This window comes from Alexandromys fortis, unplaced genomic scaffold, assembly GCF_014885135.2.
Source record: "Alexandromys fortis isolate MF-2015 unplaced genomic scaffold, M_Fortis_MF-2015_v1.1 scaffold_90, whole genome shotgun sequence".
In the NCBI taxonomy this organism is placed as follows: domain Eukaryota; kingdom Metazoa; phylum Chordata; class Mammalia; order Rodentia; family Cricetidae; genus Alexandromys; species Alexandromys fortis.
In genome coordinates this window covers 6,251,637-6,278,349 of record NW_026067985.1, presented here as the reverse complement: position 1 = coordinate 6,278,349, position 26,713 = coordinate 6,251,637, and the positions used below count along the sequence as shown (strand labels likewise).

Sequence of the window (26,713 nt, the reverse complement as noted above, 5' to 3'; positions counted from 1 at the left end):
CCCTCCATGGTCTCTGCTTCAGTTCCCACCTCTGGGTTCCTGCCCTGATTTCCCTCAGTGACAGATTGTAAGTTATAAGCCAAATAAGCCCTTTCCTACCCCAAGCTGCTTTTGGTCATGGTCTTTATCAGAGCAGCCAAAAATTAGCTCGGACAGAAACTGGTACCGGAGCATGGGCCTCTCCTGTGACAAACCTGACCCTGTGGTCTTGGGGGTGGGGATCACAAATGATTTTAGAGCTCAGGGCTTGCACAACTACGGAGTGCTCAGGGCTTAATGAGCCTTTGCAGGAGCTTGGACGTAAGAATCGCTGAGAGAGAAGCAGACAGTGGTGGGCAGCCGGGCTTGGGAGATTTCACAGGGATGTCTGCAAGTCCCTTCCAGACTCTATGGGGCTGTTTGTGCGGCATTTTTTGAGTAAAGGATCTGCAATTTCTGCTCAGCTTGAGCTGAATAATTAGCTGTAATTAAGAAAACACCAACACAGCCAGTAACTGGCTAAGAGGAAGGGTCCCCGGTCACACCCTTTAGTATCTTGCCTGCGCCCCTCGAGCTCTGGGATGTCTCTTCCTGTCTAATGAAAGGTGACATGTGCTCCCCGTGAGGAGTTAAAATGCAGAGGAGAAGCCATCAGGGATGTTCCCTGTGGGGGACAGGGACAATGGTCGCTGCCAGTGTTCTGATTTTTCTTTTGTTTTCTCTTTGATGCACACAACAGAGGTATTCCTAACAACCCCAACCTCATTTTCAGGGCCTGACGAATTCTGCACTTTAGCTTGGGGCTCTTTTACCACTTAGCAGATTGAGGCAAGGGTTCATATGAGGTTCCCCCCACCTCTTCTGAAGCAGCATTTGGTGGTGGTGGGGGGGGGGGAACTGGAGCTGGTCTGCCCAAGGCTTGGGAGTGGAGCATCAGCCTTGCCTGCATGAGGCCCTAGGTTCTATTCCCACAACCAGAAAAACAAACAAACAAACAAACAAAACCCCAAACAGTTCAGACATGGCCAAACTTCCAAACAGTACAGAGCACAGAGGGAACCCTTTAAAACTGTGGGTTCCTGGATCTTGCTCTGAGCCCACAGAACCATCTTCTAAGCATTGAATGTGCTCCCCAAAGGATCTAGATGGGTTTGGGGACCGTTTGCTCAAGGCTGCATGATTGAATATGGATGTCCAGCCTTAGTTGGACTGGTCACCGAGGTGGAGCCAAAACCTGATGATGAGAGCTTTGTCACAGAGCTGGGTGGCTGACAGGAAGTGAGGGGTCACAGTGTGCCCCAAACTCTTCCCCTGAGACTGTAAGAACAAAGAGTCCTGGCGTGAAAGAGCAGAATGCTTTGTCAGCGGGCTGTGAACCTGCTGGACACACATCGGGGCAAGGCTCTGACCTAGCCCCTTGCAAAATTTTATCTCTAGATTTGAAATCTCTGGCCCTAGGGGCCTTCCAAGTAGGCCACATTTGGGGCCGAGTGGAGAGTGTCCGTGCAGGTGGATATGAGATGCCTTGCTCACTCCTGAGACCTGGGAGAAGAAAGGCCCAACTGCCACCTCATATCCTCCTCCTAACTGCTGTGACAAGGGCTGGGGGCATCAGGACATTTCAGTGTGTAGGACCTGGGCAACCTCTAATGCATGCTCAGGAGACCTGCTTTAGACATATGGGCTAGCAGGCCTTCAAGCATGTTGGAAGAATCAGGCATTCTGGCAGGGCAGTTACAATGCGGGCTTGCAAGTGGGCCAATCAATGTTCTTATTGTCCAAGAAAAGCAGGAAACCCCTCTAAAATGCTCCCCAGTGAAGCACGTTGCAGATTAGATTGGCCGTAGCTGTGTGACCTTTGTGAGCCTCTTACCCTCTCTGTGCCATGGGACCCCATGATAGATATATCCTATCACTTCAATCTGAACCACTCCCTTGGACAGGCTCCTGTGTTGAATATTTGCCCCCCAGATAGGGGAGCTCTTTGGGAGTGGCAGTGGAACTTCCCTAGATAGGGCTTTGCTGGAGGAAGGAGGTCACTAGGGACCAACCTTTGGAGATTATCCCACCCCTGGTCCCAGGTGTACTCTGCCTCTTCCGCATGCTCCCTCAGTGTGGATTAAATAACTCTCCCTTCTTTCCACCATAATGGACGGAGACCCTCTGAAACTGTGAGCCAAGTGAAGGCCCCTCCCGCTAAGTTGCTTCTGTCAGCTGTCTGTCACAGTGAGCGGGGACTGAGGCGCGGGGGTAGAATTTTCCGGCCAGAGCAGTGGAAGAGGAAGTCACGACAAGAAGAATGTCACCGTGCATCCGGTCCCTTCTCCCTCCCGCGTCTGTCCTCATTGCTTTCACGCTGTACAGTTTGGCTGTGCGGAGACCCTTGCTGGTTCACATGCTCCAGACTCCTTCAGATTAGCAAATGTAACCTCACCCAGCAGCCCCAACTAACAGAGATGAATTCGGGCTGGCTCAGAGGAGATGGGGTGTGGGGCTCTCTGAATCTCCTGCCTCTCCACCCCCCGACACACACACAGCTGGCCCTGCAGAACCCTCAGGGCACCAGAAAGCAGAGTTTTGTACACACTGGTGTGACCACTGTTTCCTGGGTGAGAGAGCAGAGAGGGCTGACACCCTAATACCAGGATCCTACACTAAGGGGCTTTGATTTTTGGGTGGTTAGTCTGTCTTTCTCTCCCTCTTCCCACCTCCTCTTTTCTTCTGCTTCCCTGTCTTTCTGCCTCTCTTTTCATGTATGCACAGGTGCACATTAACATGTGTGCAGAGGCCCGAGGACAATTGGCTATGATTCCCCAGGAGATAATCCACTCTGTGATCCAGACAGTCAGCTGGGCTGACTGGCCACTGAGCCCCAGGGGGCTCCCATGCCACTACTGTGGTTACCGGTGAGCACCCCACACACAACATTTTTTTTTAACTTGGATTTTGAAATTAAATTCAGGTTCCTATACTTGCAAGGCAAGCTCTATGTATCCAGGCTGACCTGGAACTCACTGAGTAGCCCAGGCTGTCCTTACACTCATAATCCTCCTGCCTTGGCCTCCCAGATGCTTGAATTGCAGGTGTGACTACCCTGCCCCGTCACAGGGCACAGAAGCAGGTGAGGTCGTTAGTGCAGCCCAGGGTTTAGCAATGACTGAGAGGCCATTGGTGTGGGAAAGGCTGTCAGGGTGAGGTTCCTCTAGAGTCCAGCCCAGACTGCTTGGCATGTTGCTCTGTGTGTGGCAGTAAGGGACAGGGCCTGGGACAGACTGCTTGGATCTTGATCTCAGCGCTCACTGCCTTTTGGCTAAGTCGCTCCCGTAAGCAACTTAGCTTCAGTTTTCTGAACTGAATACACGGGCACAGGAGCACAGAGGATCGTTCCAGTGTGCCAGGGTGGTGGCAGGATAAACTCATTGTACGTTGCAAACATCCTAAGTAGGAAATGCATATGACTGTCCTGTGTTAGCGACCCAGTGCACAGTCAAATGCGGTAGCTTTCCCTCATGATTGTGGGGCTCTCAGGAAGCCAGGCCCACTGCTGCTGCACACTTGATGAAAGAGGACTACACCATGGAATTTTTATCTCACCCAGCTGAGGAAAGGGCAGGGAGAGGACTTGAGACTGAAGACCTTCCGGGGCTGCGGGTTCGATGTTTATACCTATAGCTTCATTATCCGGTCAGAACCTGGGCCAGCAGCATTAAGCAGCATTGCTTCAGAGTTTTCTAGAAAGATCCACGTCAGACCCCTGTTTCAGGGATCTGAATTTTGGCAGGTGCTTGCAGTATGCTTAGTTTGAAAGCGTTTGTTCCAGATGCCTGAGACCAGCTCAGAACTCTGGGCGCCGATCCCTGGAGGAGGCTGTGAGCTAAGAGAGGCTTGAACCTAAAGCCATTAGCACTGATGGCCACTGAGGAGCCTGGACTTGGAGTAAGCTCAGACATTCTGGAAGTACTGGCACTGGAAGGCCTTTCCAGGGAAGGCTTCTCAGCCACTGTCAGATCCTTGAGAACATAGAGTCAGAGATGGAGGGTCCTCCTCTGCTTGGGTCCTGGGGGTCCTTACTGCCCTGTCTCTGCTTCAGGCGCCTGGTGGACCGTCTGGAAAACATGAGAAAAAATGTGGCCGGGGATGGTGTGAACCGCTGCATTCTGTGTGGAGAGCAGCTGGGCATGCTGGGCTCTGCCTGTGTCGTGTGTGAAGACTGTAAGAAGGTACCAGTATCACGCTTCCTTTCTTCCTTTCCTGCTAGACACCTGCATAGGGAAGAGGGATCTGGACTGATTGGATGTGGATCTGGGGCCTGGGGTCTGAAGGATGGAGCTTGGCCTCTGAAGGACAGTTGTAGGGTGTGAGTCCCTCAGGATTCTCAGTCTCCCAAGGTCGGCTTGGGTCTGGTTCCTCCCACGGAAGGTCTTTATGCCCTCTTAGAGCTGAGGTCTATGTAGGATGAACTCAGAAGTCTGGGGCATGAGGATCCTGACCATGGGTTAGTTCGTAAGTTAGATGTGTGGTCTGAAGAGCATGCTCTGTGTGTGTGTGTGTGTGTGTGTGTGTGTGTGTGCGCGCGCGCATGCACATGCATAACCCCACACGTGCATGTTTGTTCCCTTAACATGCATCGAGCTGCAGGAGACTTAGCAAAGGCAGGCAAGATGGCTCAGCAGGTAAAGGCACCTGTCGTACAAGCCAAGTGACCTGAGTTCAACCCTGGAACATCACAGAGTTCTCCTCTGGCCACACACACTCAAAAGTGTACACTAGTAAAAAAAAAATACAATTTATTTTTAAAAGAAAGACTTAGAAAACCTCTCTCCAGCCAACTTGGATTCTTTGGATTTTAAGAGCATTTGTCCAAGCAGAGAAGCCCCTCCCTGAGTTCTTGTCATGACCCCCTCTCCAGAACAGAGACATGACTGTCTTTGATCCACCTTACCCCACTCAAGGAATTCGGTGATACACCTAGCTAGAGATACCCATCATGCCACTGGGCATCTCCCGCCCTGTGGTCGAAGCAGCTTATAGAGTACAGCATTGAGCTAGCTGGGTGTTGTGGCTCAGGTCTTTAGTCCTAGCACTCAGGAGGCAGAGGCAGGTGGATCTCTGTGAGTTCAAGGCCAGCCTGGTGTACAGAGTGAGTTCCAGGACAGCCAGGGCAATACAGAAAAACCTGTCTAAAACAAAACAAAACAAATACAGTATTGGGGAAAGTTTGTCTGAAAGATAATTCATTATAGCAGTTACGCTGATAGGCAATTTTATGCACTTCTGGGTTTTCCTGTTTGTCTTCAGACAATGGAAGCTCATCCCAGAGTAGAGTATCCCTGTGTTGTCTGGCTGTTATTCAGACATTGCTTGTCTGCTGGAGTGGGTGGACGTGTGGTCATGGCTAAAATTGCCTCAAGTCTTCTGGGAAAGGAAAAAAGCAAATACACAGAAAGAATATACTGACTTTTCTTCTGAATCATGCCAGTGGCTTCCTCCATGTGGTGGGTGAGAACCCAGACCCCACAGGATGGACTTTTTGAGAAACCTCCTCTCCAACACTTGGGGAAGAATCCAGCTCTTGCCATTGGCAGCAAGACCAAAAGTGAAACTATTCCAATTGGCCTTGCTCTTGGGAGGAAGTGAGGAAGGCTCTAGTTCTTTCCACGCCCCAAGAGATTTTGAACTCCTTTGCTCCCCAACTTCCTCCTTACCTGTCCCTAGTCTCCTACAGCCCAAAGCCTGCCTCACCTGCGTGTGCTCTGTCCTCACCTGCGTGTGCTCTGTCCTCACCTGCGTGTGCTCTGTCCTCACCTGCGTGTGCTCTGTCCTCACCTGCGTGCGCTCTGGCCTCACCTGTGTGCGCTCTGGCCTCACCTGTGTACTCTGGCCTCACCTGCGTGTGCTCTGGCCTCATCTGCGTGTGCTCTGGCTTCACTTGTGTGTGCTCTGGCCTCATCTGTGTACGCTCTGCCTGTTTTGTCCACAGAATGTCTGCACCAAGTGTGGGGTGAAGACCTCCAACAACCGCCCACATCCGGTATGGCTGTGTAAGATCTGCCTTGAGCAGAGGGAGGTGAGTGGCCAGGCTTGTGCCTGGAGGTGAGGATGGGGGTGGCATGTGTAAGATGAGGGTGGGAGAGGGTGCCATGGCATTTGGAAGCTTGGGGCTTGGCCTGGTTCTTGTGTCTTAAAGGTTTGGTAGGAAAGGAACCAGCCTAAAGCTGGGGGTTTAGTTCAGTAGATAGTGTTTGCCTAACACACAAGACCCAGATTAAAATTCCAACATGGCTTAAATTGGGCATGGTGGTGCACACCTGCAATCTTGGAACTGGAGAGTTGGGGGCAGGAGGATCAGGAAGGAGTTCAAGGTCATCCTCAAGTGCATAGTGGATCTGAGGCCAGCCTGAACCCCTAAGACAGTCTAAAAACAAAAGTAATGAGTAGCTGGTGAAATGGCAAGGCCTCTTCCTGTGCCAGAGTGGCCTTTTCCCCCTCCTCTCTTTCTTTTGTCTCTTTTTTTTCGCCCTCTGATTTTCCCCTCCCCATCCCAGTCCCTCACTTTCTGAGTCTCCCTTCCCCCAAATCTCTCTCTCTTTCTCTCTGTGTGACATAAGTATATACACACTTGTGTGATGGTGTGCTTGCCCAGATGTGAACTTGTGGCATCCAAGGTCAACATCAAGTGTCTGTCACTATTGTCTCTGCCCTGCATTTTGAGACAAGGTCTCTTACTGAGCCTGGAGCTCTTGACTCCAGCTAGACTGGCTGACCAGTGGGCTCCTGGGATCCCTTAGCACTGAAGTGACAGGTGCACACTGCCCAGATTTTACGTGGGTGCTAGAGATCTGAGGTCAGGTCCTCATGTGTGTACTCCGCCCACTGAGCCATCTCTACAGAACTCCCCTCATCTTTTCTCCCTCCTTGCCTGTTGTCTTTCTCATCTCCTACTTTCTGCTCCTCACCCTCTCCCTTCCTCCATGATGGTTTATCTCTTCACTCTTGATTCCTTCTCTTATTCCTACCTCAACCTCTGCCTCCCCCATCCTCCTTCCCCTTTCTCTGTCCATTTTCTTCTAGAATCCTTCTCTTGCCCACACCTGCTTTGTGTTATTGACGTTATCTCCAATCATCCCAGTTTCTTTACCAGTCATCCCCAGTTGCAGATTCTTGCCTTGGAGAGATTGTTTTAATGGCCACATTTTCTTCCTTCAGCCTCAGGACAGCAGGACACACAGAGAAGGTTTGATGAAGGTTCTATTCATGGCAGAGTGGGAGACACCAAAAGTGGAGGGGACCTTCCAATATGAGTGATGGAGGGCTCTGAATTCACTTCCTGGTCTGAATAGAAAGAGGGAGGAGGGCACAGTAACCAGGAAGAAAGGTGAAGGAGGTTATCACCACCCAGCAGTAGGGAGAGAGCCAAGGGGATATATACCATGACTCCCCTTTCCACATCTGCACACTCCTCTGGTGTTCTCTTGGACCACACAAGTCAGAGAACCAAAGTTATGGGAGCCCTGTTATTATGTGCCATACTGGGTAACCCTGTAGAGCATATAGCAAGATGGGAATTGGGGATCTTCCAGATGTCCCTATATCATCTTGTCTAATCTGAAGTCATGATAAAAGCTTGGGGTCTTGAAGAAGTTGTCAGGGATTAGATCATCTGTTTTGTTTTGTCCCTTTGAGGCAAGGTCTCATGTAGCCCAGGTTAACCTCAAACCTGAATTCCTAATTCTCCTGACTCTAAGTATTGGGGCTTATAGGTACATCCCACCTCCCACCTTTGTTACATCAAGTACAAGGCTTTAGTTACAAGATGAGAGAATTGGCATTGAGCCCACACTCTTTCCCTCTCTGACGCTGAGCTATTGGATTGATCCTTGACATGGCAAACATTCAACTTTCTCTATCAATAAAATGACCATCAGGTCATGGAACAAATGCATGTGGCCACTGTCATGGCCAAGAGCTATGGGAACAAAGATAAAAACTGGCAGTTGGCTGCCATGTCTCCCACACCTGCCTTCTTTCCTTCCCAGGTCTGGAAGCGCTCAGGAGCATGGTTCTTCAAGGGTTTTCCCAAACAGGTTCTTCCACAGCCCATGCCTATAAAGAAGACCAAGCCCCAGCAGGCTGCTGGTGAGCCTGCTGTCCCGGAACAGCCTACACTTGAATCCAGGCACACAGCCCGAACTCCAGCTCAAGGTAGGACAAAACCAACCCCTTCCAGAACCTTGGACAGGTCCCGGCTTACTGGTCTACCTGGAGGTGTCCTAGAAAGTTATTGCTGCCAATCAATTTCTGGTTTCTAGTCTAGGACTTCTTAGCACCTTTGTTGTTTCCCATGAACCTGTTTTTGGGAGGGTAGCACAGGGAACTTTCTAGAAAAGCCAGATTGCCAAGTACTTTGCTGTCTTTCTTTATGGGAAATTGAAAAGCACAAAATAAGAAATTAAAATTAGTAATTGGGAGAGTATCCCACTCACCTGAATATACTATGGAACCTGTGGAACTTGGACCTGCTAAAAAGGCTTACCTGGTTCTCTTGTGTTCCTTCCTCCTCTTCCATCTCTGTTTTGTCTTCTTTCTTCTCCTCCCTCCTAATTTTTCTTCTCCCTCTCTTCCTTCTCTGTTCCCTCTTCCCTCTCCTCTCTCTTTTTCTTCTTCTTGGGCAGAATCTTATGTAGCCTAGGATACTCTGGAACTCCCTTTTTATCTGAGGATTTGGTGACCTTGAACCTTAACCTCCTGCCTCTACCTCTCAAGTGCTGGCGTTATAGGTGTCCTATACCATGCTTGATTTTCACTTTTGTTTCTTCTATTGACTGTAAACAATTCTGCAACTGGACTAATTAAAAGTGAAAGATGAATAGAAATGAAATTAGCAAAGGGAAATTACCAGCACTATTAATATCATGGCTGTTATCTGAGTATAGTTATTAATAATTAAAGTGTTCATTAAAAGAGAGAGAGGCAAATAGGGAGAAAAATGACTCCATAAAATTGCATTTTCATTGGACAGTACCACTTAGACTGGACAGACGAAGCCCTTATAATAATCTCAATTAACACTGGATGGTAAGATCAACTGGAGCAGCAATGCTGGGACATCATTTCTCAAAAGAGAGCTGGAGATACAGGGCTCGAATCTAAGTGCCTGACCTGGTCTCTCATAGGACAGCTTCTCAGAGTCATGGAGCCTGGTGCCAAAGGTTTTCTCTACGGGGTGTCATGGGCCATTTCTACTTCTTGTAGAATAACCAAGTTATCAATAGCCACTGTGTCCTTGAAGACTGTGTAGTCCTACCAACTATCCTTCCTCCGGACCACCCTTTCCTTTCTCTGAGTGTCCAGCCCACAGCCCACAGGTCACATGCAGCTCAGGGTAGTTATGCAGCACAAACAGAACTGCAAATTTATTTAGAACAGAAGCAGAATTTTTAGTCTTTTTTTGGTAATGTGGCTGTGTGGTGCTTGATCATGGATTCACAGATAACAATGCTATGTTGTGGTGTCACAGGTTGGACAGACCTGCCTGTCTAGGCAGAAGAAATGGCTATTGTTCTGTTGGTCTATGCTTTTGTCTCCACTTACAATAAGGGAATGAGACACTAGGAAGAAGCTCAGGGGAGAGGTTGGAGGGAAAACTTACTTAATGCTTCCAAACTTTTTTCAGCCACAGGGTGGTCCCCTTGTGTAGCTCTGAGGTGAAGACCTCTACAAACACCAGAAAACTAGCTCTCTGCATCATTTCTCTCTCTCTCTTTTCAGGTGACATGGAGGAGAGGAGGGCCCCAGGTCAGAAGCCAGGTGAGTTCTGCCAACTGTCTTCCACCTCACCCTATCACTTCCTTCTCTCTGTTTTCAGCCATCCCTTTCCTTGCAGGCCCCGATCTCCCCTCTGCCCCTGGGCGAGGAAGCCATGGGCCTCCCATGCGCAGGGCCTCTGAGGCACGAATGAGTACAACTGCCCGGGATTCTGAGGGCTGGGAGCATGGTCACGGTGGGGGTGCTGGAGATGCCAGCCGGAGCCCAGCAGGTGAGCAAGGTAGGCATGTGCTGTCTTTATTGAGTGCCTGCTGTATATCATGTTTTGTTTCTGATGTGGGTCTCACTGTGGTGGCTGAGTGTTCAGGACCTAAAGTGGTCTCTGGTACCCAACCCCTAACAAAGAAAAAGAGGGAGAGGGAGGGAGAGAGAGAGAGAGAGAGAAAGAGGAAGAGGAAAAGAAAGAGAGGAGTTACCTTACTGTAAGCCCAGGATGACTTTGAACTAATGATCCTCCTGTCTCAGCCCCACTCCCCAAGCACTGGGATTACAGGTATGCACCCCCATTCCTGTCTGCTCAGCATTCACATCCTAAACTATGGGTTTTAGCTCCCTTATCACTATGACAGGACAAAGGACATAACCTAAAAAGAGGAAAGATGAATTTAGCTCTCAGCTTCAGAGGGCTCAGTCTCTTATAGAAGAGGAGGGTGTGGCTGAGCAGCTCAAACAGCAGTGGTCAGGAAGTGGACAGTTTCCTCCAGTGAGACTCCACCTCCTTAAGTTTCCCCACTTCCCAGAATGCACCACCAGCTGGAGCTCAGGTGCTCAACGCATGAGACTCTGGGGACATTTTGGCGGGGACATTTCAGCCCAACAGTTTGCTTAGTGCTTCAGTTCCCTCCTTCCCGACAACAGACGTGGGCTCCTCCCATCTGCTGCCCATACCTGCTGGTAAATCCAGGGTGCAGATGGACAAAGGATGGATGTCTGAGTCTGACCACCAGAGTACATCTACGGAGCACCTACGTGTATCAGATGCTTCCCAGAGCTCTTCTACCAGGAGATCGTGGTGACTCCTTGCCACAGCCCCAACACACAGGTGTGAGGCTTTCAGCATCCCAACTCCACAGATGGAAAAATTAGACTCGGAAAGGCTCTGCTGCCGCTTCACCGCATAGCTGACAATGAGTGAAAAATAAGAATTAAACCTGAACTCTCAATCTCTTTTCTCTTCCAGAGGTGAAGCTTATATGGGCCAGGCCTTTTGATTTTGTGAAACACACAGTCCATATTTATTATACGCAATTTACTATTTTAGCCATTCTTCATGTCCAGTTTGGCGGCATCAGGCACACATGGTGTTATGTTACCATCACCACCACCCACCACCAGAACATTCTCTCATCTCAAGATGAGACTGTTGTATCCATAAAACCATAGCTTCTCTTTGACCTCTTCCCTACTCCAGAATATCCAGTCCTCTTCTTCTTATGCATGGAAACTTGACACATTTAGGTGGGATCACATATTATTCACCCTTGTATCTTTCTCACTTCACTGAGTGCCACACCTTCAAGGTACACCATGCTCAAGCATCTGTTAGGCTGGTCCTCCCTTTTTCAGGTTGTCTACTAGTCCCTTGGACAGATTAATGGTGTGCGCCACCACACTTGGCTGTTGGTTGGTTTTTAAATACTACCTACTCCCATGGGTATGAGTCAGTATCTCATAGAGGTGCTATAGATTTGATTGGCATTTCCCTAAAAGTTGGTAGTACCCAGCTTTTCCCACTTGGATTCTCCACAGAAATGTCAGGCTTGGCCCTTGTCCCATGTTTTTGACTGGACTCTACTGGTGTTCTTTATACCCAGGATGCCAACCCTTTGTCACTGTGTCATTTGTAAATGGCTTCTACCCCACTCCCCCCATGGCTCACTTGGTCTCTTTGTGGATAGAGTCACTTGACTTTTAGGGATTCAGTTTTGATGAAGTCCAACTGGTCTGTTCCCTTTTACTTCCTCTACTTTGAGTGTCACATCCAAGAAGCTGTGGCCTGAAGTTTGTCCTTTGTGTTTTCTCTGAGTCTGATACTTTAGCTTGTATGTGTGTGCCTGTGCATGTGTGTGCGTGTGTAAGAGTATGCATGTGTGTGTACTTGTCTGTGTGTAAACACATGTGCAGGTATGTGCATGTGGGTGTGCATTGAGTGTGAGTGTGCACGTGTGTACGTTTGGAGCATTTCAGTTGACTTTTCTAGATGTAGTTAGTGCTTTTCATGTGTTGTTCAACCCCCTGAAGGAAAAGACAGCATCAGGATGTCCCTGACCACACAAAGTCCCTCCAGAGTCAATATCAGATGTACAGTATGGTGGTACACACCTGTGATGTGACTGTAACCCCAGTTCAGGAACGGGTGGGGCAGAGACAAGCAGATCATGGGGTTTACTGCTCAGTCACCTGAGATGCAGCGATCTGGGTTCAGGGGGAACCTCCCCAAAAAATAAAGTGGGGAATGGTAGAGGGAGGTACCCAGTGTTGACCTCTGGCCTCCACATGCATTCCCCACAGGTGGAAGTATATACATGTACACACGAGTATACACGCATGCACACCCATACAATCAACATCCATGTCCCCTTATCTGGAAAGCTCCTAGCACCACCTACCCCATGCTGAGCTGACTTCACTGCCCCCTCCCTGAGTTCCCAGATGGAAGGACACAGCCCTAGCACACACCACTGCCCAGGTCAGCTTCCCCAAGCTGCTACCTGGCACATGACTCTTTGCTACAAATGGCTCTTGAGCCCCTCTGTAATCTCAGCACTCTCGCTCCGTTCCCAGCCTGTTCCAGCCTGTTCCAGGATTCCTGCTTGAATGCAGGCTGTCTAAGGTGTGCAGGGGAATGGTCCATTAGTAACACTAACTCCTGTACCATGTGCTGCTCTGCACTGATCTTATGATTAAACTCTGCTTCTGTCATCTCGTTTAATCCCATTGTCGGCACATTGGGGGCAGGTTCTAAGTAAGCACGCTACACTGATCCATGCCCACAGGCCCGTTTTAATGTTTTGTTTTGAGGTCGGTTCTGGTCTGGAACTCACTCTGTGTCCCAGGTGGGCCTCAAATCTGTAAGCTTTCTGTCTCTGCCACCTGAGAGGTGGAGACGACAGGCCTGTACCCTTGGCCTGTACCCTTGGCCCAGCTACCCTGTGCTTTAAATAACTGCAGCCACTGAGATTCACCCAGAGGGTCTGGGCACCAAGGAGAAAACAGAGGGACCAGAGAAAGGGAGCCTTCCATGGAGCCCCATGTATTTGTGTATGTGCGTGTGTGTGTGTGCATGTGTACGTGTGCTTTATGCTTCTCCCTCTTTGTCCTGCAGGTCTGAGGCGGGCTAACTCAGTGCAGGCCTCCCGCCCTGCCCCGCCTTCAATGTCAAGTCCGGCACCTGCTCAACCTGTGCAGCCAGGTATCTGCCATGCAGCCACCATGTGCCCTGGTGTCCCCTAGCAGTGACCTCAGTTCCATCACCCTGCAGGACTGAAACAGGCTGAGCCATGAGCTCTTTTTAGACCCTGGGGTGAAGGGGGCCCTGTGCTTAGGGCAAGACTGTGGCAGAGGGGTGGTTGGTTGGAGTATCCTGTCCACTGTGAAGGGGTGGGGCTGGGACAGACACTGAAGTATTTCCTCATCCCCACCCTCTTTCCCTCCCCTTGCAGGGCCCCTTGGGGGCAGCAGGGCTGCTCCTGGGCAAAACACAGGCAAGTGTGAACTACCCTCTCAGAAAACACATTTACTCAGTCTGTACCCCCAAGACCTGTCTGAGGAGGCCTAAGCAGCCCACTTTCTCAACCCCTGAACTGTCCACACCCACAAGCCAGCTCCTGCGGCTCAGAGTCCTTCACTTCCGCCTGGTCCTTCACTTCCTACTGTGTTACTCCTGGCCAATGACTAAACCTCTCTGAGCTTCATTTTGTTGGTTTGTTTGTTTTTTTATGAAGTGTGAGTCAGGCTAGGACTTCCTTCACAATCCTGTTGGGGAGATTAAACAAACTAAAACAGAAAAAAAAAATAGTTAAAACAAAAAACCCAAAACCAACCAACCAACCAACCAAAACCAATTAAAAAAAAAATCTTTTTGTGAAGGCTGATTTGTGTTTGGCTCATCATAAGCAAACTGCTTATTCCATGACCCACATACAAGCCTCAGGTGCCTGGTTGTCATGGTTACAAGGTAACCATTTTCTTTCCATGGACCTTCATTGTTTAATGCAACTAATACTGACTGCCAGAGAAGCACCTTTGGGTTCAGTAACTCCAGTTCTACAACTAAGGAACCTTAAGGCTCAGAGACGTTAAGGAACTGGTCCTACATCCCACAGCTGAGGTTAAGGTCGATGTCATCCGGCTGAATCCTCACAGCTGACTGACCTCCCTGGGGTCTGGCTTGCTTTTATCCAAATCAGTCCTGGGGCTTGACTATCCCATGCAGATTCCAAGACCCCTGATTCTGAGTGCGGCCTGGGGACCTGCATTCTGGAAGCTTCCTCCAGCTGCATTGCTGTGACACAAACTCAATACTCCCTCTTCTCTCTCTCTTGTCCCCACAGAGGCCACTCCAAGCGACTCTGGTTATCCAGGGGCTGTCGCCCCAGCCCGGGAGGAGAGGACAGGACCCGCAGGGGGCTTCCCGTCAGCTCCCCACACTACAGGCCCCTATTCCCAGGCGGCCCCTGCCCGTCAGCCGCCACCCGCAGAGGAAGAGGAGGAAGCCAATAGCTATGACTCGGATGAAGCAAGTAGGTGGCTGGGGGGGGGGTGAGGGGAGGAAGCATGCTGGGAAAAGTCACCCCGAAACTGAGCTTGGGATGGGGCGGGAATGGGGTTCTGGATTCAATAGACGCACCCTCACGGTTGACATGTGGACCCTCAAAAATTCTGTGGTTCAGGGCCTTGCATGTGCTGGGAAAGGGCTACTGCCCTCTGCTTCCCAGTGCTGGAACGACTGCTGAGCGCCACCGTGTGGTCAGTATTGGTACCGTATATCTTATTGAACTAAAACACAAGGGTGCAGCTCGTTGAGTCATTTTAAGCCTCTTGTGGGGTTTCTTGAGGTTCTACCCACATAGCAACCTACCAAACAGAATTATCTGGTATCCCACAACCCCCCCCAAACAGGCATGAGTTCCTGCAGTGTGTCTATCATCTGCCGTCATTTTTTTCTCAGGAGTAGGATTACTGCAAGATCACTCAGTGATTCAGTAGGCGCATATTGTGTCCCTCTTAAACTCAGACCTAGAGGCCCAGGGAAAGACAGACAGACAGACAGACAGACAGACAGACAGACAGACAGACAGACAGACAGACAGATCCCTCAGAGTGTTTTTCCCCCCATCAGCTATGGCTGAAGCAGCCAAGACAGCCTGTGGATGCTATTGGGAGGTGGGGGGACCTGGTTCCGACACCTAGCCCATATTGCTTTCTGTGTAGGCTCATGGGAGGGTAAACTGAGGCCCCTCAGGGACAGTGCTTGGTGAACTGGACACTGCCATGATGGTGTTGTGATGAGCACACATGAGAAATGGCAGCAGTGTCAACAATAGAAGGGGTGGAGGCAGGAGAGTGGGCGCTGGTGGAGCGGAGATCCAGGTGGGCCTCCCTTCCCACCACGGCCAGCCACACTCCCTTCTTCCTGTCCCTAGTGAGTGGGAATGGGGCATTCTCCCCTCTCATTCTGCATATAGTCTTAGAAAGGGTCCCTGTGACTCAGAGACGGTCATTTAGTTAGGGTTCCTATTCCTGTGACAAACACTATGGCGAAAGCAGCTGGAGGAAGAAAGGTTTATTTCAGCTTACAGCTTGTAGTCCATCAGGACAGGAACTCAAGCAGGGCAGGAGCCTGGAGGCAGTAGCTGATGCAGAGACCATGGATGGGGTGCTACTGGCTTGCTCAACCTGTTTTCTTATAGAGCCCAGGACCACCAGCTCAGGGGTGACATCACCTACAAGGGCTGGGTCCTCCCCCTCAATCAAAAAGTGTCCCATAGGTCAGTCTGGTGGGCTCATTTTCTCAACTGAGGCTCCCTCTTCCCAAATGACTCTAGCTTGTGTCAGGTTGACAGAAAACTAGCCAGCGTAGCCAGAGAATGGAGGGACTGGCAGCCCATCACAGGGTTCCAGTCACTCGAAGGCCGCACTTTAGGATAGAGCAGGTGTCCCCTTTGACTCAGAGGCTCTCTAGAGTCAGGGGTCTGTGGTCTCAGGGAAGGGAGAGAGGAGCCCACCTGCCTTGCCATCCCTGGCATATTCCATATCTGCCCTCCTCCATCCTTGTCTGGATGCTCTTCCGTCCTCAGTTTCCAGAGTGTGACCTCTCCCAGCCTCCAGGCTGCCCTGGCACGAGCTCAATTGCAGAGCTGGTTTCAGCCGGCTTGACTTCTCTCTGTTTTTCACCTGCTCATCTTTGTCATCTACAAGGATTTATTGGCCTCACTCCAGGCTCCTCAACTGCTCCAGGTGCTAGGACATTGGGACAAAAAGGCCACAGGGGAAACAGAGTCAAACTATGAAGGAGCTCTTTGCATGCTGAGTGATGTCACCAGTGGCTGCTTTGAGGACACAATCAGGAAAGGCTTCCTCCATAGGAAGTGATTTTGAGCCAAGCTGTAGAGCCTGAGGCCGTGAGCCAAGTGAGTGTGAAGACAGAGCATTCCCAGCAGGAGGAACAGCAAACACTGACATCCATTTGTTCCTTCAGCGTACACAGGAGTACCTATTATGTGCCTTGCACACAGTAGGGACATGGTAGTCAATCAAGAGCCATAACCCTTATCCTCAGGGCACTCTCAATCTGGCAGGGGAGGAAGTCACTATTCAAACACACACAGAGATAATTGCAGAAGACTCCCAGGAAACAGGCCGACCAGGACAGAGTATGAGATCAGGGCCTGGCCCGCCCTCTCTCCTGTGGTCCCAGTACCTAGCTGAGGCTGGACACATTGGTAAGCACCCAGGAAATATTTATGGATTGACTAAACAAATGTTTTCTTGGCTTCTGTCTCTGTTGCTTGCAGCCACACTGGGTGCCCTGGAATTCAGCCTCCTCTATGACCAGGAAAACAGCAACCTGCAGTGTACCATCATCAGGGCAAAGGTGTGTGGGGATCCCTGGGGATGCTCTGGTTTCCTAAGAGACGAGGGATGAGTCCCAGGCCCAGCTCCCATTGTCACTGACCAGTGGCAATGACAAGATGTGAACAGGGTTGTCATCAGCCATGGCAGACTTCTTCCTCTGGGGATGGTCCTGTGGCTGCTTCCTGAGAGTGGGAGGCTGCTTGACTGTGAGGGTCACTTAGGCCACCCACAACGCACAGAGGGGATGCTGCAAGTGCCACCAAGACTTGGTGACTCTGCATTTTCTGCTGATGTCATCGTCCGCCAGGGGCAGCAGTGAGGTGGGAACTTTGGCTGTGGATACTAAAAGATGCTTTTGTGCTGCAGCAGAGGGAGGTGCTGCAGCAGCAGAGGGAGGTGCCACAGCAGAGGAAGGTGCCGCAGCAGCAGGCTGCATTGGAATGTGAACTGAATGAATTCCAGACCTTGAGGGACCCGGGCTGAACTTAAGTCTGGGACCCCAGGAAAAAACTAGCAAGATCTGGACCAGAGTCCCCCGGAGTGACTGCTGGCCCAGGACACTTTGCTGTGTTACTTGAGAAAGTAGCCGACCCTCTCTGACTTAGTGGAAGAGACAATGGTGTCCTTCCTTCAAGAAAGGCTGGACAAACCGAATGCAAAGTGGCTGGCAGTTTGTGGGTGTCTAGGACAGTCCCCTCTCTGTGCCTGCTGGCCTGTGGTGGACACGACACGACCCTCTTTTCACTCCCCAAATGCCCCAGTTTGGAGGATAAACAAGAACCACCATGCTTAAAGAAACTCCTGCATTGGCCCACCCAAGCCTAAGCCATTTTGGGGAGCATGCCCATACTGGGCCCCTACTATATACTCGACACTACAGTGAGTGAGCTCCTACTGTGTACTGGACTCTACAGTGAGTGATCAGGTGGATACTACTCTCTTCCCTTCTATTTTGGTGACCGAGTGAGGGAAGCATTTTTATTTGCCCCATTAGTTAGGTGGGGAAACTGAGGCAGAAAGCTAATGCCTGGGGTTACACCCCAAATATATGAGGCTCATTTTCAAAGGCAAGATTTGGTTCTTTACTCCCTGAACCCCACAGAGCTGTGAATACTGTTGGCCCCATCAATCAGACGAGCAAGTTGAGGTCACAGGATTCCTACCTAGCCTGGGTGGGTGGACAGTATCTGAGATGCAGAACCTTGAGGGTTACTCAACTCATCTCAGCAAATGATGCTAAAACCACTTTCTCCTGGTCTTGGAGGGACAGACAGTGTGAGCCTCATCCTTCAAGTGGGGGGAAAATTGAGGCCTCAAATGAAGGCAGGGGTCAGGCCCTGGATTCAGGAGGGTCTCTGTCCCCAGCAACTCCTCTCTGGTATTTATGCTGGAATGTCCTCTCCATCCCTTTTACAACACCCAAGGGCAACTGTGCTAAAACCTGCCCCACTCCTCCACTCAACAGCATGGAAAGAGGCTCAGAGGGGCCGCACAGCTAGGGAGTGCTATGTTGTTAAACTCTGTACCGGATGCCCCACGTTATCCTCATGATACAGCATCCCTCTGTTCTGTCCCCACTGCTGCGAGAGATGCTATCCCCTGTTGAGGCTGACCATCTTGTGCTGCCTCCTTCTTTTGCAGGGACTGAAGCCCATGGACTCCAATGGCTTAGCGGATCCCTATGTGAAGCTGCACCTGCTGCCTGGTGCCAGCAAGGTAGACAGCAGCCCAGGGGTCTGCATCTCCCCTCTGAGAGCTTGCAGGCATGGAGGACACTGCCTGTGGACTCGGGAAACATCCCCATGTCCCTGCCTCAGAAGGAGTGGTGTCATTTCTGCCATAAGCCATGTCTATCTCCATGGAAGTTGCCTGTGCTTTCTCACTTAAGGGGATGTTTGAGGAGGGTCTCCAGGTTGTCTCTACTGATGGGTGCCTGTCTGTCGTCTGTTTCTTCGGTCTCTAGTCCAACAAACTTCGTACAAAGACCCTACGCAACACGCGGAACCCTGTGTGGAATGAGACGCTGCAGTACCATGGCATCACAGAGGAGGACATGCAGAGAAAGACACTCAGGTGGCTACAGGTGGCGGTGGAGGGTGGGACTCCAGCAGGAACCGTGAATGCAGGGGCCTAACGTGTCTAGATACACACGGCTGTCAGCCTATGTTGTCCAGGCAGCCGTGCTAGCCATCTGCGCAAGCTCAGTACACACTGAGGGGTTTTGTCCCTGGATGTATTTGGATGCAGAACCCACAGTTATGTGCATGCATAGCTGAGATTCACAGGCATGGTGCTGAAGAAGCAACAGAGAAGGGTAGATAAGCAGGCAGGGTTGTGTGGCTGTCATCCCAGCACTTGGAAGGGCCGAGGCCAGCCTGGATTGCATAGTGAATTTGAATCTAGCCTGGGCTACATCGCAAATCCTACCCTGGGCTACATTGTATGTATGTGTCTCAGTAAAGGTGGTGTGCACTGTGTGGTCACATTTACACAGGATCAAGTGCAGGCTCATGGCCCCTTGCAGGCAAGAGTGGATGGGTCTCTTAGGGTAAGGAAGGGTCTAGGGAAGGACCCTGACTGAGGATCTCTGGCATTGGAATGTTCTAGCTCTTATGTGAGCAATGGCTATATGGGATCATGAGATGCGTAGACCCCTCAGGCTGTGAACTAAGTCCCTCACCCGACTGCAGGGAAACTGAGGCTGCTCCCAGTGCCCATCACCCAGGTACATGGGGGGGCTCAGTGTCTATTGCTCTTTCTCTCTGGCCCATGGCAGGATCTCCGTGTGTGATGAGGACAAGTTCGGCCACAATGAGTTCATCGGCGAGACCAGGTTCTCACTCAAGAAGCTGAAGGCTAACCAGAGGAAAAACTTCAACATCTGCCTGGAGCGGGTGATCCCGGTGAGCTGGGAACTGCCACCTTCCTGCTGTGCTGTGTGGGCTCAGGCAGGGGCTGTGGGGCAGAGCACCAGGCGGAGGTGAGGGGACTTAGGGTGGGGGAAGCAAATGGCCAACGTCACCCAAGAAGCAGAGAGGAAGCTTCAGGGTGGGAGGTGCACCTGGTGGCTGGGAAAGGGTGTGTTACTGGGCACTGGGCTGTGCTTCTACAGCCAACTCTGGCTCACACAGAACAAGTCGTGAAAGCCAGTTCTGGGCACGAGGTGTCTCTTTGGGACCCTGTCTGGTGGCAGCTGGTGGTTCTGGCTTTTTTTTTTCTTACTCAATGAATCCAGCTGCTCAGAACAATGGTTAAGTTTGTGCCTTTATCACCACCGGCTTCTGAGTATGTCTGTCTTGCTAAAGTGGACATGGCTGTCCCAAGACATGAAGGTAGCCAGGCAGGCAGGTGTCTGAGGAGTCACCTCACTGTGCTGCACTAAGGACAGGGGCCTCATCAATGCCGTCCCCTCCTCTCAGCTGTCCTCATCTCCATAGGGTGGGAGTGAGTTTAATCTGTAGCTCACAACCCTGCTTCTCAGAGCCTTAGGATCCATCAGAAGGGCCCCAGGGCCACTCAGGAGAAACATCTGATAGGCCGGATCCCGAGAGCTCTGAACTACACAGCCCAAGCGAATGAAGACTTGCGGTTTATGTGTGGGTGCTCTGACACTTGGACCGTCTTCTGGTCCTCTCTGACCTTTAGTGTCGCCTTCTGTAAATTGGGGAATGCAGTAAAACGCAAACACAGCTGCTGCTCCCATCTTGACAGTTAATGCTGTGTAAACATCAGTGAACGGGAGAGTGTTGGGGTGCACAGCCTACCTTCCTGGCTCTGGGCCCTCCTTGGGCAGGGGGATGAGCCCCCAAGGTTACCTTCTCGTCCTGTCTCCTCCCACAGATGAAGCGTGCAGGGACCACAGGGTCAGCCCGTGGCATGGCACTCTATGAGGAGGAGGTGAGCTGACTGTCGGAGGGAAGCCAGAGGGTTCTGCTGAGACCACCAGGGGCCGCTTTTCTCTCTTCTTCCTCTCATGTCCTCCTCTCTCTCTATCCACAAAGTGACCTACTGGCTCATGGGGGGGGGTGTCCTTCATCCGCAGGATTGGGCTATAGGAAGAGGGGACGGTCCCTATTCTCGCACACCCATGTTCTGGAACCTACTTCACACAGCTTCTGCTGCTGGCTCTACAGATGAGAGCAATGGCATGCTCATCCCTTTGTAGGGACATGAGGCCAGTCAGGTCAGGGGTCAGGGTCAGCATCTGTCAAGGTCAGTGACTAGGATGGAGCCCAGCTCCAATGAATGATCCAAGTTTGGGTTCTGCCCCCATCTGACTCAAGCTGAGCTCTGGCCCAATGAACATTGGAGAGCCTAGCCTGGGGCACACTGCTGTGCCGAGAGACATACCCGCTGTCCATGGTGCTGACCGACCCCTTAGCAGGCTGTCGCCCTCTGCCCTCCACAGCAGTCTCCCACCATTACCCACATCTCCCACCTTTCTGAGCCCTGTACTGCCTTTTACCACATGCAGCAGGTGGAGCGAATTGGCGACATAGAGGAACGTGGCAAGATCCTGGTGTCCCTCATGTATAGCACACAGCAGGGCGGCCTCATCGTGGGCATTATCCGCTGTGTGCACCTGGCCGCCATGGACGCCAACGGCTACTCAGACCCCTTCGTCAAGCTGTGAGTTGGGCAGCACCCCAGGGAGATGAGAGAGGATTTGGGTCCCCTGGGAGGGAGAGGATGAAGACAAGAGACACCCCACTATTAACCACTGAAGCCCAGAGAGGGAAAGAGTCTGCCCTAGGTCACACAACAGCTAAAGCATGCCCAGCACAGACTGAAACTGAGCATCAGGAAGTCAACCAGTGTGATGCCTGCCACATGGGAACCCTTGTACCTGCCCCTTCCTAGAGTGGCTGACATAGTGATCCCACTTATGACCCAGGAGTTAGCTGCCTATGTCCCCACTAGCTCAGATTTCCACCATCAAAGAAGCAATGTGGTTTCATTCAAATCCACTATAGAAACACCCAAAATATCTGGGTGGTGGTGTCACATGCTTTTAATCTCAGCACTTGGGAGGCAGAGGCAGGCAGATCTCAGTGAGTTCAAGGCCAGCCTGGTCTACAAAGTGAGTCCCAGGACAGCCAGGACTGTTACACAGAGAAACCCTGTCTTGAAAAACCAACCAACCAACTAAACAAACAAACAAAAAAGAAAAGAGAGGAAAAAAGAAAGAAAGAAAGAAAGACCCAAAATATCTCAAACTTGGGATTATTCTAGCAATACTGTCAAATCTGCTCCCCTGGTGACCGCTGGAGTCAGATGTCCCCACCCTGAGAGGGCTTTAGCCCTTTATGCTCACTCCTATAGAAAATACCATAAGAGTATAAGCAGACTTGGTTAGTGGAATGTTCATCAGCTTCATCAGCCTTTCTGATCATTAATGTCTGCCAATCCCTGTCCCCCTGCCAAAGTACTTGTTTACACCCATAAGCTACTGGTTGAGCACCTACTGTGTGCTAGGCACTGTGCCCAACTCTGAGAAAGAGCTTCCTGGGTGGAGGAAACAGTGTTGTGTGCAAAGGCCGTGGGGTGGAGAGGAGGATGAGGGAGGGGCGGTAAGAGCATGATGAGAGAGAGGGCTAGGGTGGAGCTGGGACCCAGCCACATGGACAATGGGGCCTTGGGAGGAGTTTAAACTCTCCCCTGAGGTCACAGGAAGCCAGCAGACAGCACTGAGCCACAGAATGCCATGAGAGGCTCAGAGCAGGGCCCCCACCGTCCAAGGTGTCACCAGTGTTGGGTCACTTTCTGACACATGGTTGTCTCTTCCCAGCTGGCTGAAACCAGACATGGGGAAGAAAGCCAAGCACAAGACTCAGATCAAAAAGAAAACCCTGAACCCCGAGTTTAATGAGGTAAGGCTGCCTCCGTCTTTGTCATACTGGTGGAGACTTCCTACCTGTGAGAGAAGATTGAATCCCTTCCAGAAGAGTCCTGACTGCCTCAAAAGAGCATTTTTTTTTTTATCGATAAGCTTGAGTTATGTCCGAAGGAAGGGGACGGACTCCCTGCCGCAAAGCCCACAGCTTGAGAACTCTGCAGGAGGAAGCTGTTTTCAGATGCTGACCTAAGCCACCCCCAGCGTCTTTCCTGAGCCATGTGAACATGAATTAGATCAGTGGCACCCTCAGCCACCTCCCTCAAGTCCCACTCACACATGCTCCCTCCCCTGTGTTCTCAAGGCCGCCATCTGGGCTCAGACCCTGGGATGTTATACCTGAATCATTGCAGTATATGCCTGCTCCCTCCTCTGGGCCTGACACCTGCTCCATATAAGAGCAGAAAACTTGAATATGAATGTATTCAAGTGGCTTCTTAAGTGGCTGTACCACCCTCTGCCTCTTTTCCTCCCTGACCAACTCCTCCTATCCATGCCTCAAAACACAGAATACGTGTGACCTCCCCCCCACAAGCTTTCTCCTATATTTCTGGAGTCCTCTGTCCCTCCCTCTCACACCAAACCCCTGCTTCTCCATTACATGTTGATAAGCCAGCCAGGCAGGAGGGGGCCGGGTGTCTGTCCCATCGGCAAAGGATTGAATAAGGAGTATGAAGGAATGCAACTGTAAGCCCACCTACTTAGACAGCCTCCATTTCAAAGCCCAAACAAAGGGAAAAATATATTCTCGGGATGCAAGGAGACCAGGGCTGAACTGGACCCTCAGCCCTGAGTCCCACCCTGCCCTGTCTGGGCTGTCCCACCACCCCTGTGCTCTCCCCCTGGCCTTGCCTCTGAGTTACTAATACTGGCTTCTACCACGCTTTGTAAGTGGGGGAGGGATGTATGATGGGTTTTGAAAACCAGCATCCAAACACTTACTCAGGAGACCCACACTGCAGCTTGCCCTACCCTCTCCCAGAATCTGGACAAGCCAAAAATAAGAAAGTTAAGTTGGAGGGTGGGGGCAGACCAGTGAGGCTAAGGCAGGAGGTTCAGAAGTTCAAGGTCATCCTAGATTATCTAGCGAGACCCCAAGACACTGTCCCAAAACAAAGCAAAACAAGAATAAGTATCCCATCATCTCTCTCCTCCCTTGGCCTCAGAAGTGACTTTTCTCTGAAGCAACAATAGTACACACTTCTGAGTTTTAGAGACATGCAGCCAGATCACTTATAGTTCATCTGACGTCACTGTATCCACCACAATCAGAAATGCATTTCCTAGAAATTGTCCTATGTAGATTGTCATGGATGGATGGAGTGATCTTGCCCCCTGGATGCCAAAGGTGGTGCCTCTAATGACTGAAAATTAGAGGCAGCTTACACACTCATCTGTGAGGGACCAGGTTACAGCTGGACAGTCACTAAATATTACCATTAACATGATGGTGTAGACCCCGAGAGATGGCACAGAGAGAACGGGCCCTGATGGTCTGTGTTTGTTTTCTGAGACTTACATGGTAGGAGACTTGCACCAGTGGTCCTCTGACCTCTATACATGAACCATGGCTTGCAAAGACACATAAACACGTGAATATACTTTCAAAGTGATGACATTTACAACCTTCTTTGTTCATTTGTGTTTTTTTGAGACGAGGTCTTGCTTGGTACTCCTGGTTAGCCTAGAAGTCACTCTGAGCTAAAGCTGGCTTAAACTTGTGGTGGTCCTCTTGCCTCAGCCTTCCAAGTGCTTGGGTTAGAGACATGAACCATCTCATCCACATGAAATATTTTTGGAAAATGTGCTAAGTTGGTTTTTAACATAGGTTACAGAGTAAAAGGAGGAAACCTAAAAACTTTAGGTTTAGGATTTATTGCTGTTGTTGTTGTTGTTGTTGTTTTTAAATCACACATCAATATAAATGAACATGGGCAAACCCCAAGACAGTGGCCATTCTTGGGTGGCTGTGGATAATGTGTCATGGCTTCCACTGACAGAGGGGTTCTTGGGTAGCTGTAGATATCATGGCTTCCTTCCTTGTTTGTCTGAATAATGAACATGTCTGAATTTTACAAGTTGGCAGGAAAGTTGCTTTAAAAAAAACCATATTGTTAAGCTTAGTGGTGGCTGAGGCTGAGGTAGGAGACTAATCTATGAGTTCAAGGCTAGCCTGGACTACACAGTTGAGTTGAGGCCAGCCTGAGGTAACTGAGTCCCTGTCTCATAAGCAAACTCAGACAAAGACCTCTGTCTGGGCTTCTTTCAATCCCTAAATGCTAAGTAAGGTCCTGTGCCCTCTCAGGAAGCCTCCAGAAGGGCCGAGTTCACCATTCTTGGCCAGTGACTGTCCCAGTACCAAACAGTCCCAGCTGCCAGAGTCTCCAGGATCTATTGTCCTAAGGAGTGCTTGTTGGAAAGAGATGACAGTAGGAAGAATTCTTTGCTCCCAGAATGCCTTGCTCCAGGGACTCCTCAGTCTCCTTCCCTAGCTGCCTGTGTTGGAGGCTCTGGGGATTGTTGCTTAGCCCTCGCTATCCTGTTCACAGGAATTTTTTTATGACATCAAACACAGCGACCTGGCCAAAAAGTCCCTGGATATCTCAGTATGGGACTATGACATCGGCAAATCTAATGATTACATCGGTGAGTACCCCGGTTCTGCGGATAGCCCCCTCATCTGGCTTTCCACAGAGAGGATGTCTTACAGGGATGGGGGAGACCATGATCACACCACCCCATCTGCCAGCAGTTCTGTAGGCTAGAGCTAGCCTGGGACTCAGGGTCCTGACTTTGATCCCACCTGGATGTGCCTTTACATGAAAAGGTGCACACCATGGCAGAATAACTAAACCCCAGGAGAGCAGAGAGTGCCCTCTGCAGGAAGCAAGAGAGTCCTACCCCCAATCTCTATGCAAGTTCCCAATGAAAGCTTTAACCTCACCAGCCCTTTTAAATGCCAAGGATAGACAATCCCAAGTGTGGCACAGGGAGAGATTCCAGGCAGGGATCAGGGTGAAAGCGACCATTTGGGGAGCGACAGTGACTGCCCAGTGTGTGGAGACCATGCAGAAAAATAAAGTAGAAGCTGGGCAAAGATTCGCAGGGGCTTGGTGCTGCAGTAAAGAGCCATAGCAGGTTCTTGAGGTTCAGAGAGTTACATAGTAACAGACTTCTTCTTAGGGGTGGGCAAGGCTGGGGGATGTCACTGCTTGGTGGCCATCTTTCTCACAATTATACTCTTGAGTCAAGGGACATGAGTGGCCACAGTCCCTCTCCACTGACCTGCCCCCCCCTTCCTTCTCTGCTCATCCCCAGGAGGCTGCCAGCTGGGGATCTCAGCCAAGGGTGAGCGCTTGAAACATTGGTATGAATGTCTGAAGAACAAGGACAAGAAGATTGAACGTTGGCACCAACTGCAGAACGAGAACCACGTGTCAAGTGATTAGGACCTAGTGCCCCAGTGCCCCTTCTCCACTCTAGTTGCTCTCCCCTCTCAGAGCCTTCCTTGTTACCCTTGAGTCTTTGATGTCTCTCCCACTTCATATTGCTGCCAAAGACCTGCTCCCTGAGCTGCAGGGTCTGTATGTGAGCCCTCTCTGGTCCCTAGGGTAGGGTGGTGGGAGTGGGGAGATCTGACCTTGAACCCATACAAGGTCATTCCCTGTGTCCTGTCTACATGTCACTTTGGGCATTGGCAGACCCACAGACTGTAGGGACCAGCACAGGGACAGAAATTGTGCATCGAGACTGCCTCTGACCCCCCCTCAAGACACCCCAAGAACAAACAGACCCACCCCGACTTTTAAACATACCAGGAAATAGACATACAGAATACACAGAGGGTCTGTACCCCTCTTCCAGGAAGATGCCCAGCTGCTTCCTAAGAAGCTAACCTAACCTTCCTAACCTCCCCTGCTCTCTCTCCTTGCACCTCCT

At 50.7% G+C, this 26,713-nt stretch overlaps 1 protein-coding gene across 1 annotated transcript in view; it reads left to right on the top strand.

The window, feature by feature from the left end:
• Nucleotides 1-26,223, top strand: part of Rph3a (rabphilin 3A) — a 48,374-nt gene extending 22,151 nt beyond the window's left edge. The window contains exons 4-20 of the mRNA XM_050159058.1: nt 4,070-4,199; nt 5,960-6,046; nt 8,016-8,181; nt 9,748-9,786; nt 9,863-10,015; nt 13,130-13,216; nt 13,467-13,508; nt 14,358-14,546; nt 16,821-16,900; nt 18,523-18,597; nt 18,845-18,954; nt 19,658-19,784; nt 20,722-20,778; nt 21,356-21,510; nt 22,670-22,751; nt 25,324-25,420; nt 26,093-26,223. Coding sequence (XP_050015015.1) covers nt 4,070-4,199; nt 5,960-6,046; nt 8,016-8,181; nt 9,748-9,786; nt 9,863-10,015; nt 13,130-13,216; nt 13,467-13,508; nt 14,358-14,546; nt 16,821-16,900; nt 18,523-18,597; nt 18,845-18,954; nt 19,658-19,784; nt 20,722-20,778; nt 21,356-21,510; nt 22,670-22,751; nt 25,324-25,420; nt 26,093-26,223 — 1,807 coding nt within the window. The remainder of the gene's footprint in view (nt 1-4,069; nt 4,200-5,959; nt 6,047-8,015; nt 8,182-9,747; nt 9,787-9,862; nt 10,016-13,129; nt 13,217-13,466; nt 13,509-14,357; nt 14,547-16,820; nt 16,901-18,522; nt 18,598-18,844; nt 18,955-19,657; nt 19,785-20,721; nt 20,779-21,355; nt 21,511-22,669; nt 22,752-25,323; nt 25,421-26,092) is intronic.
• Nucleotides 26,224-26,713: the final 490 nt, after the last annotated feature.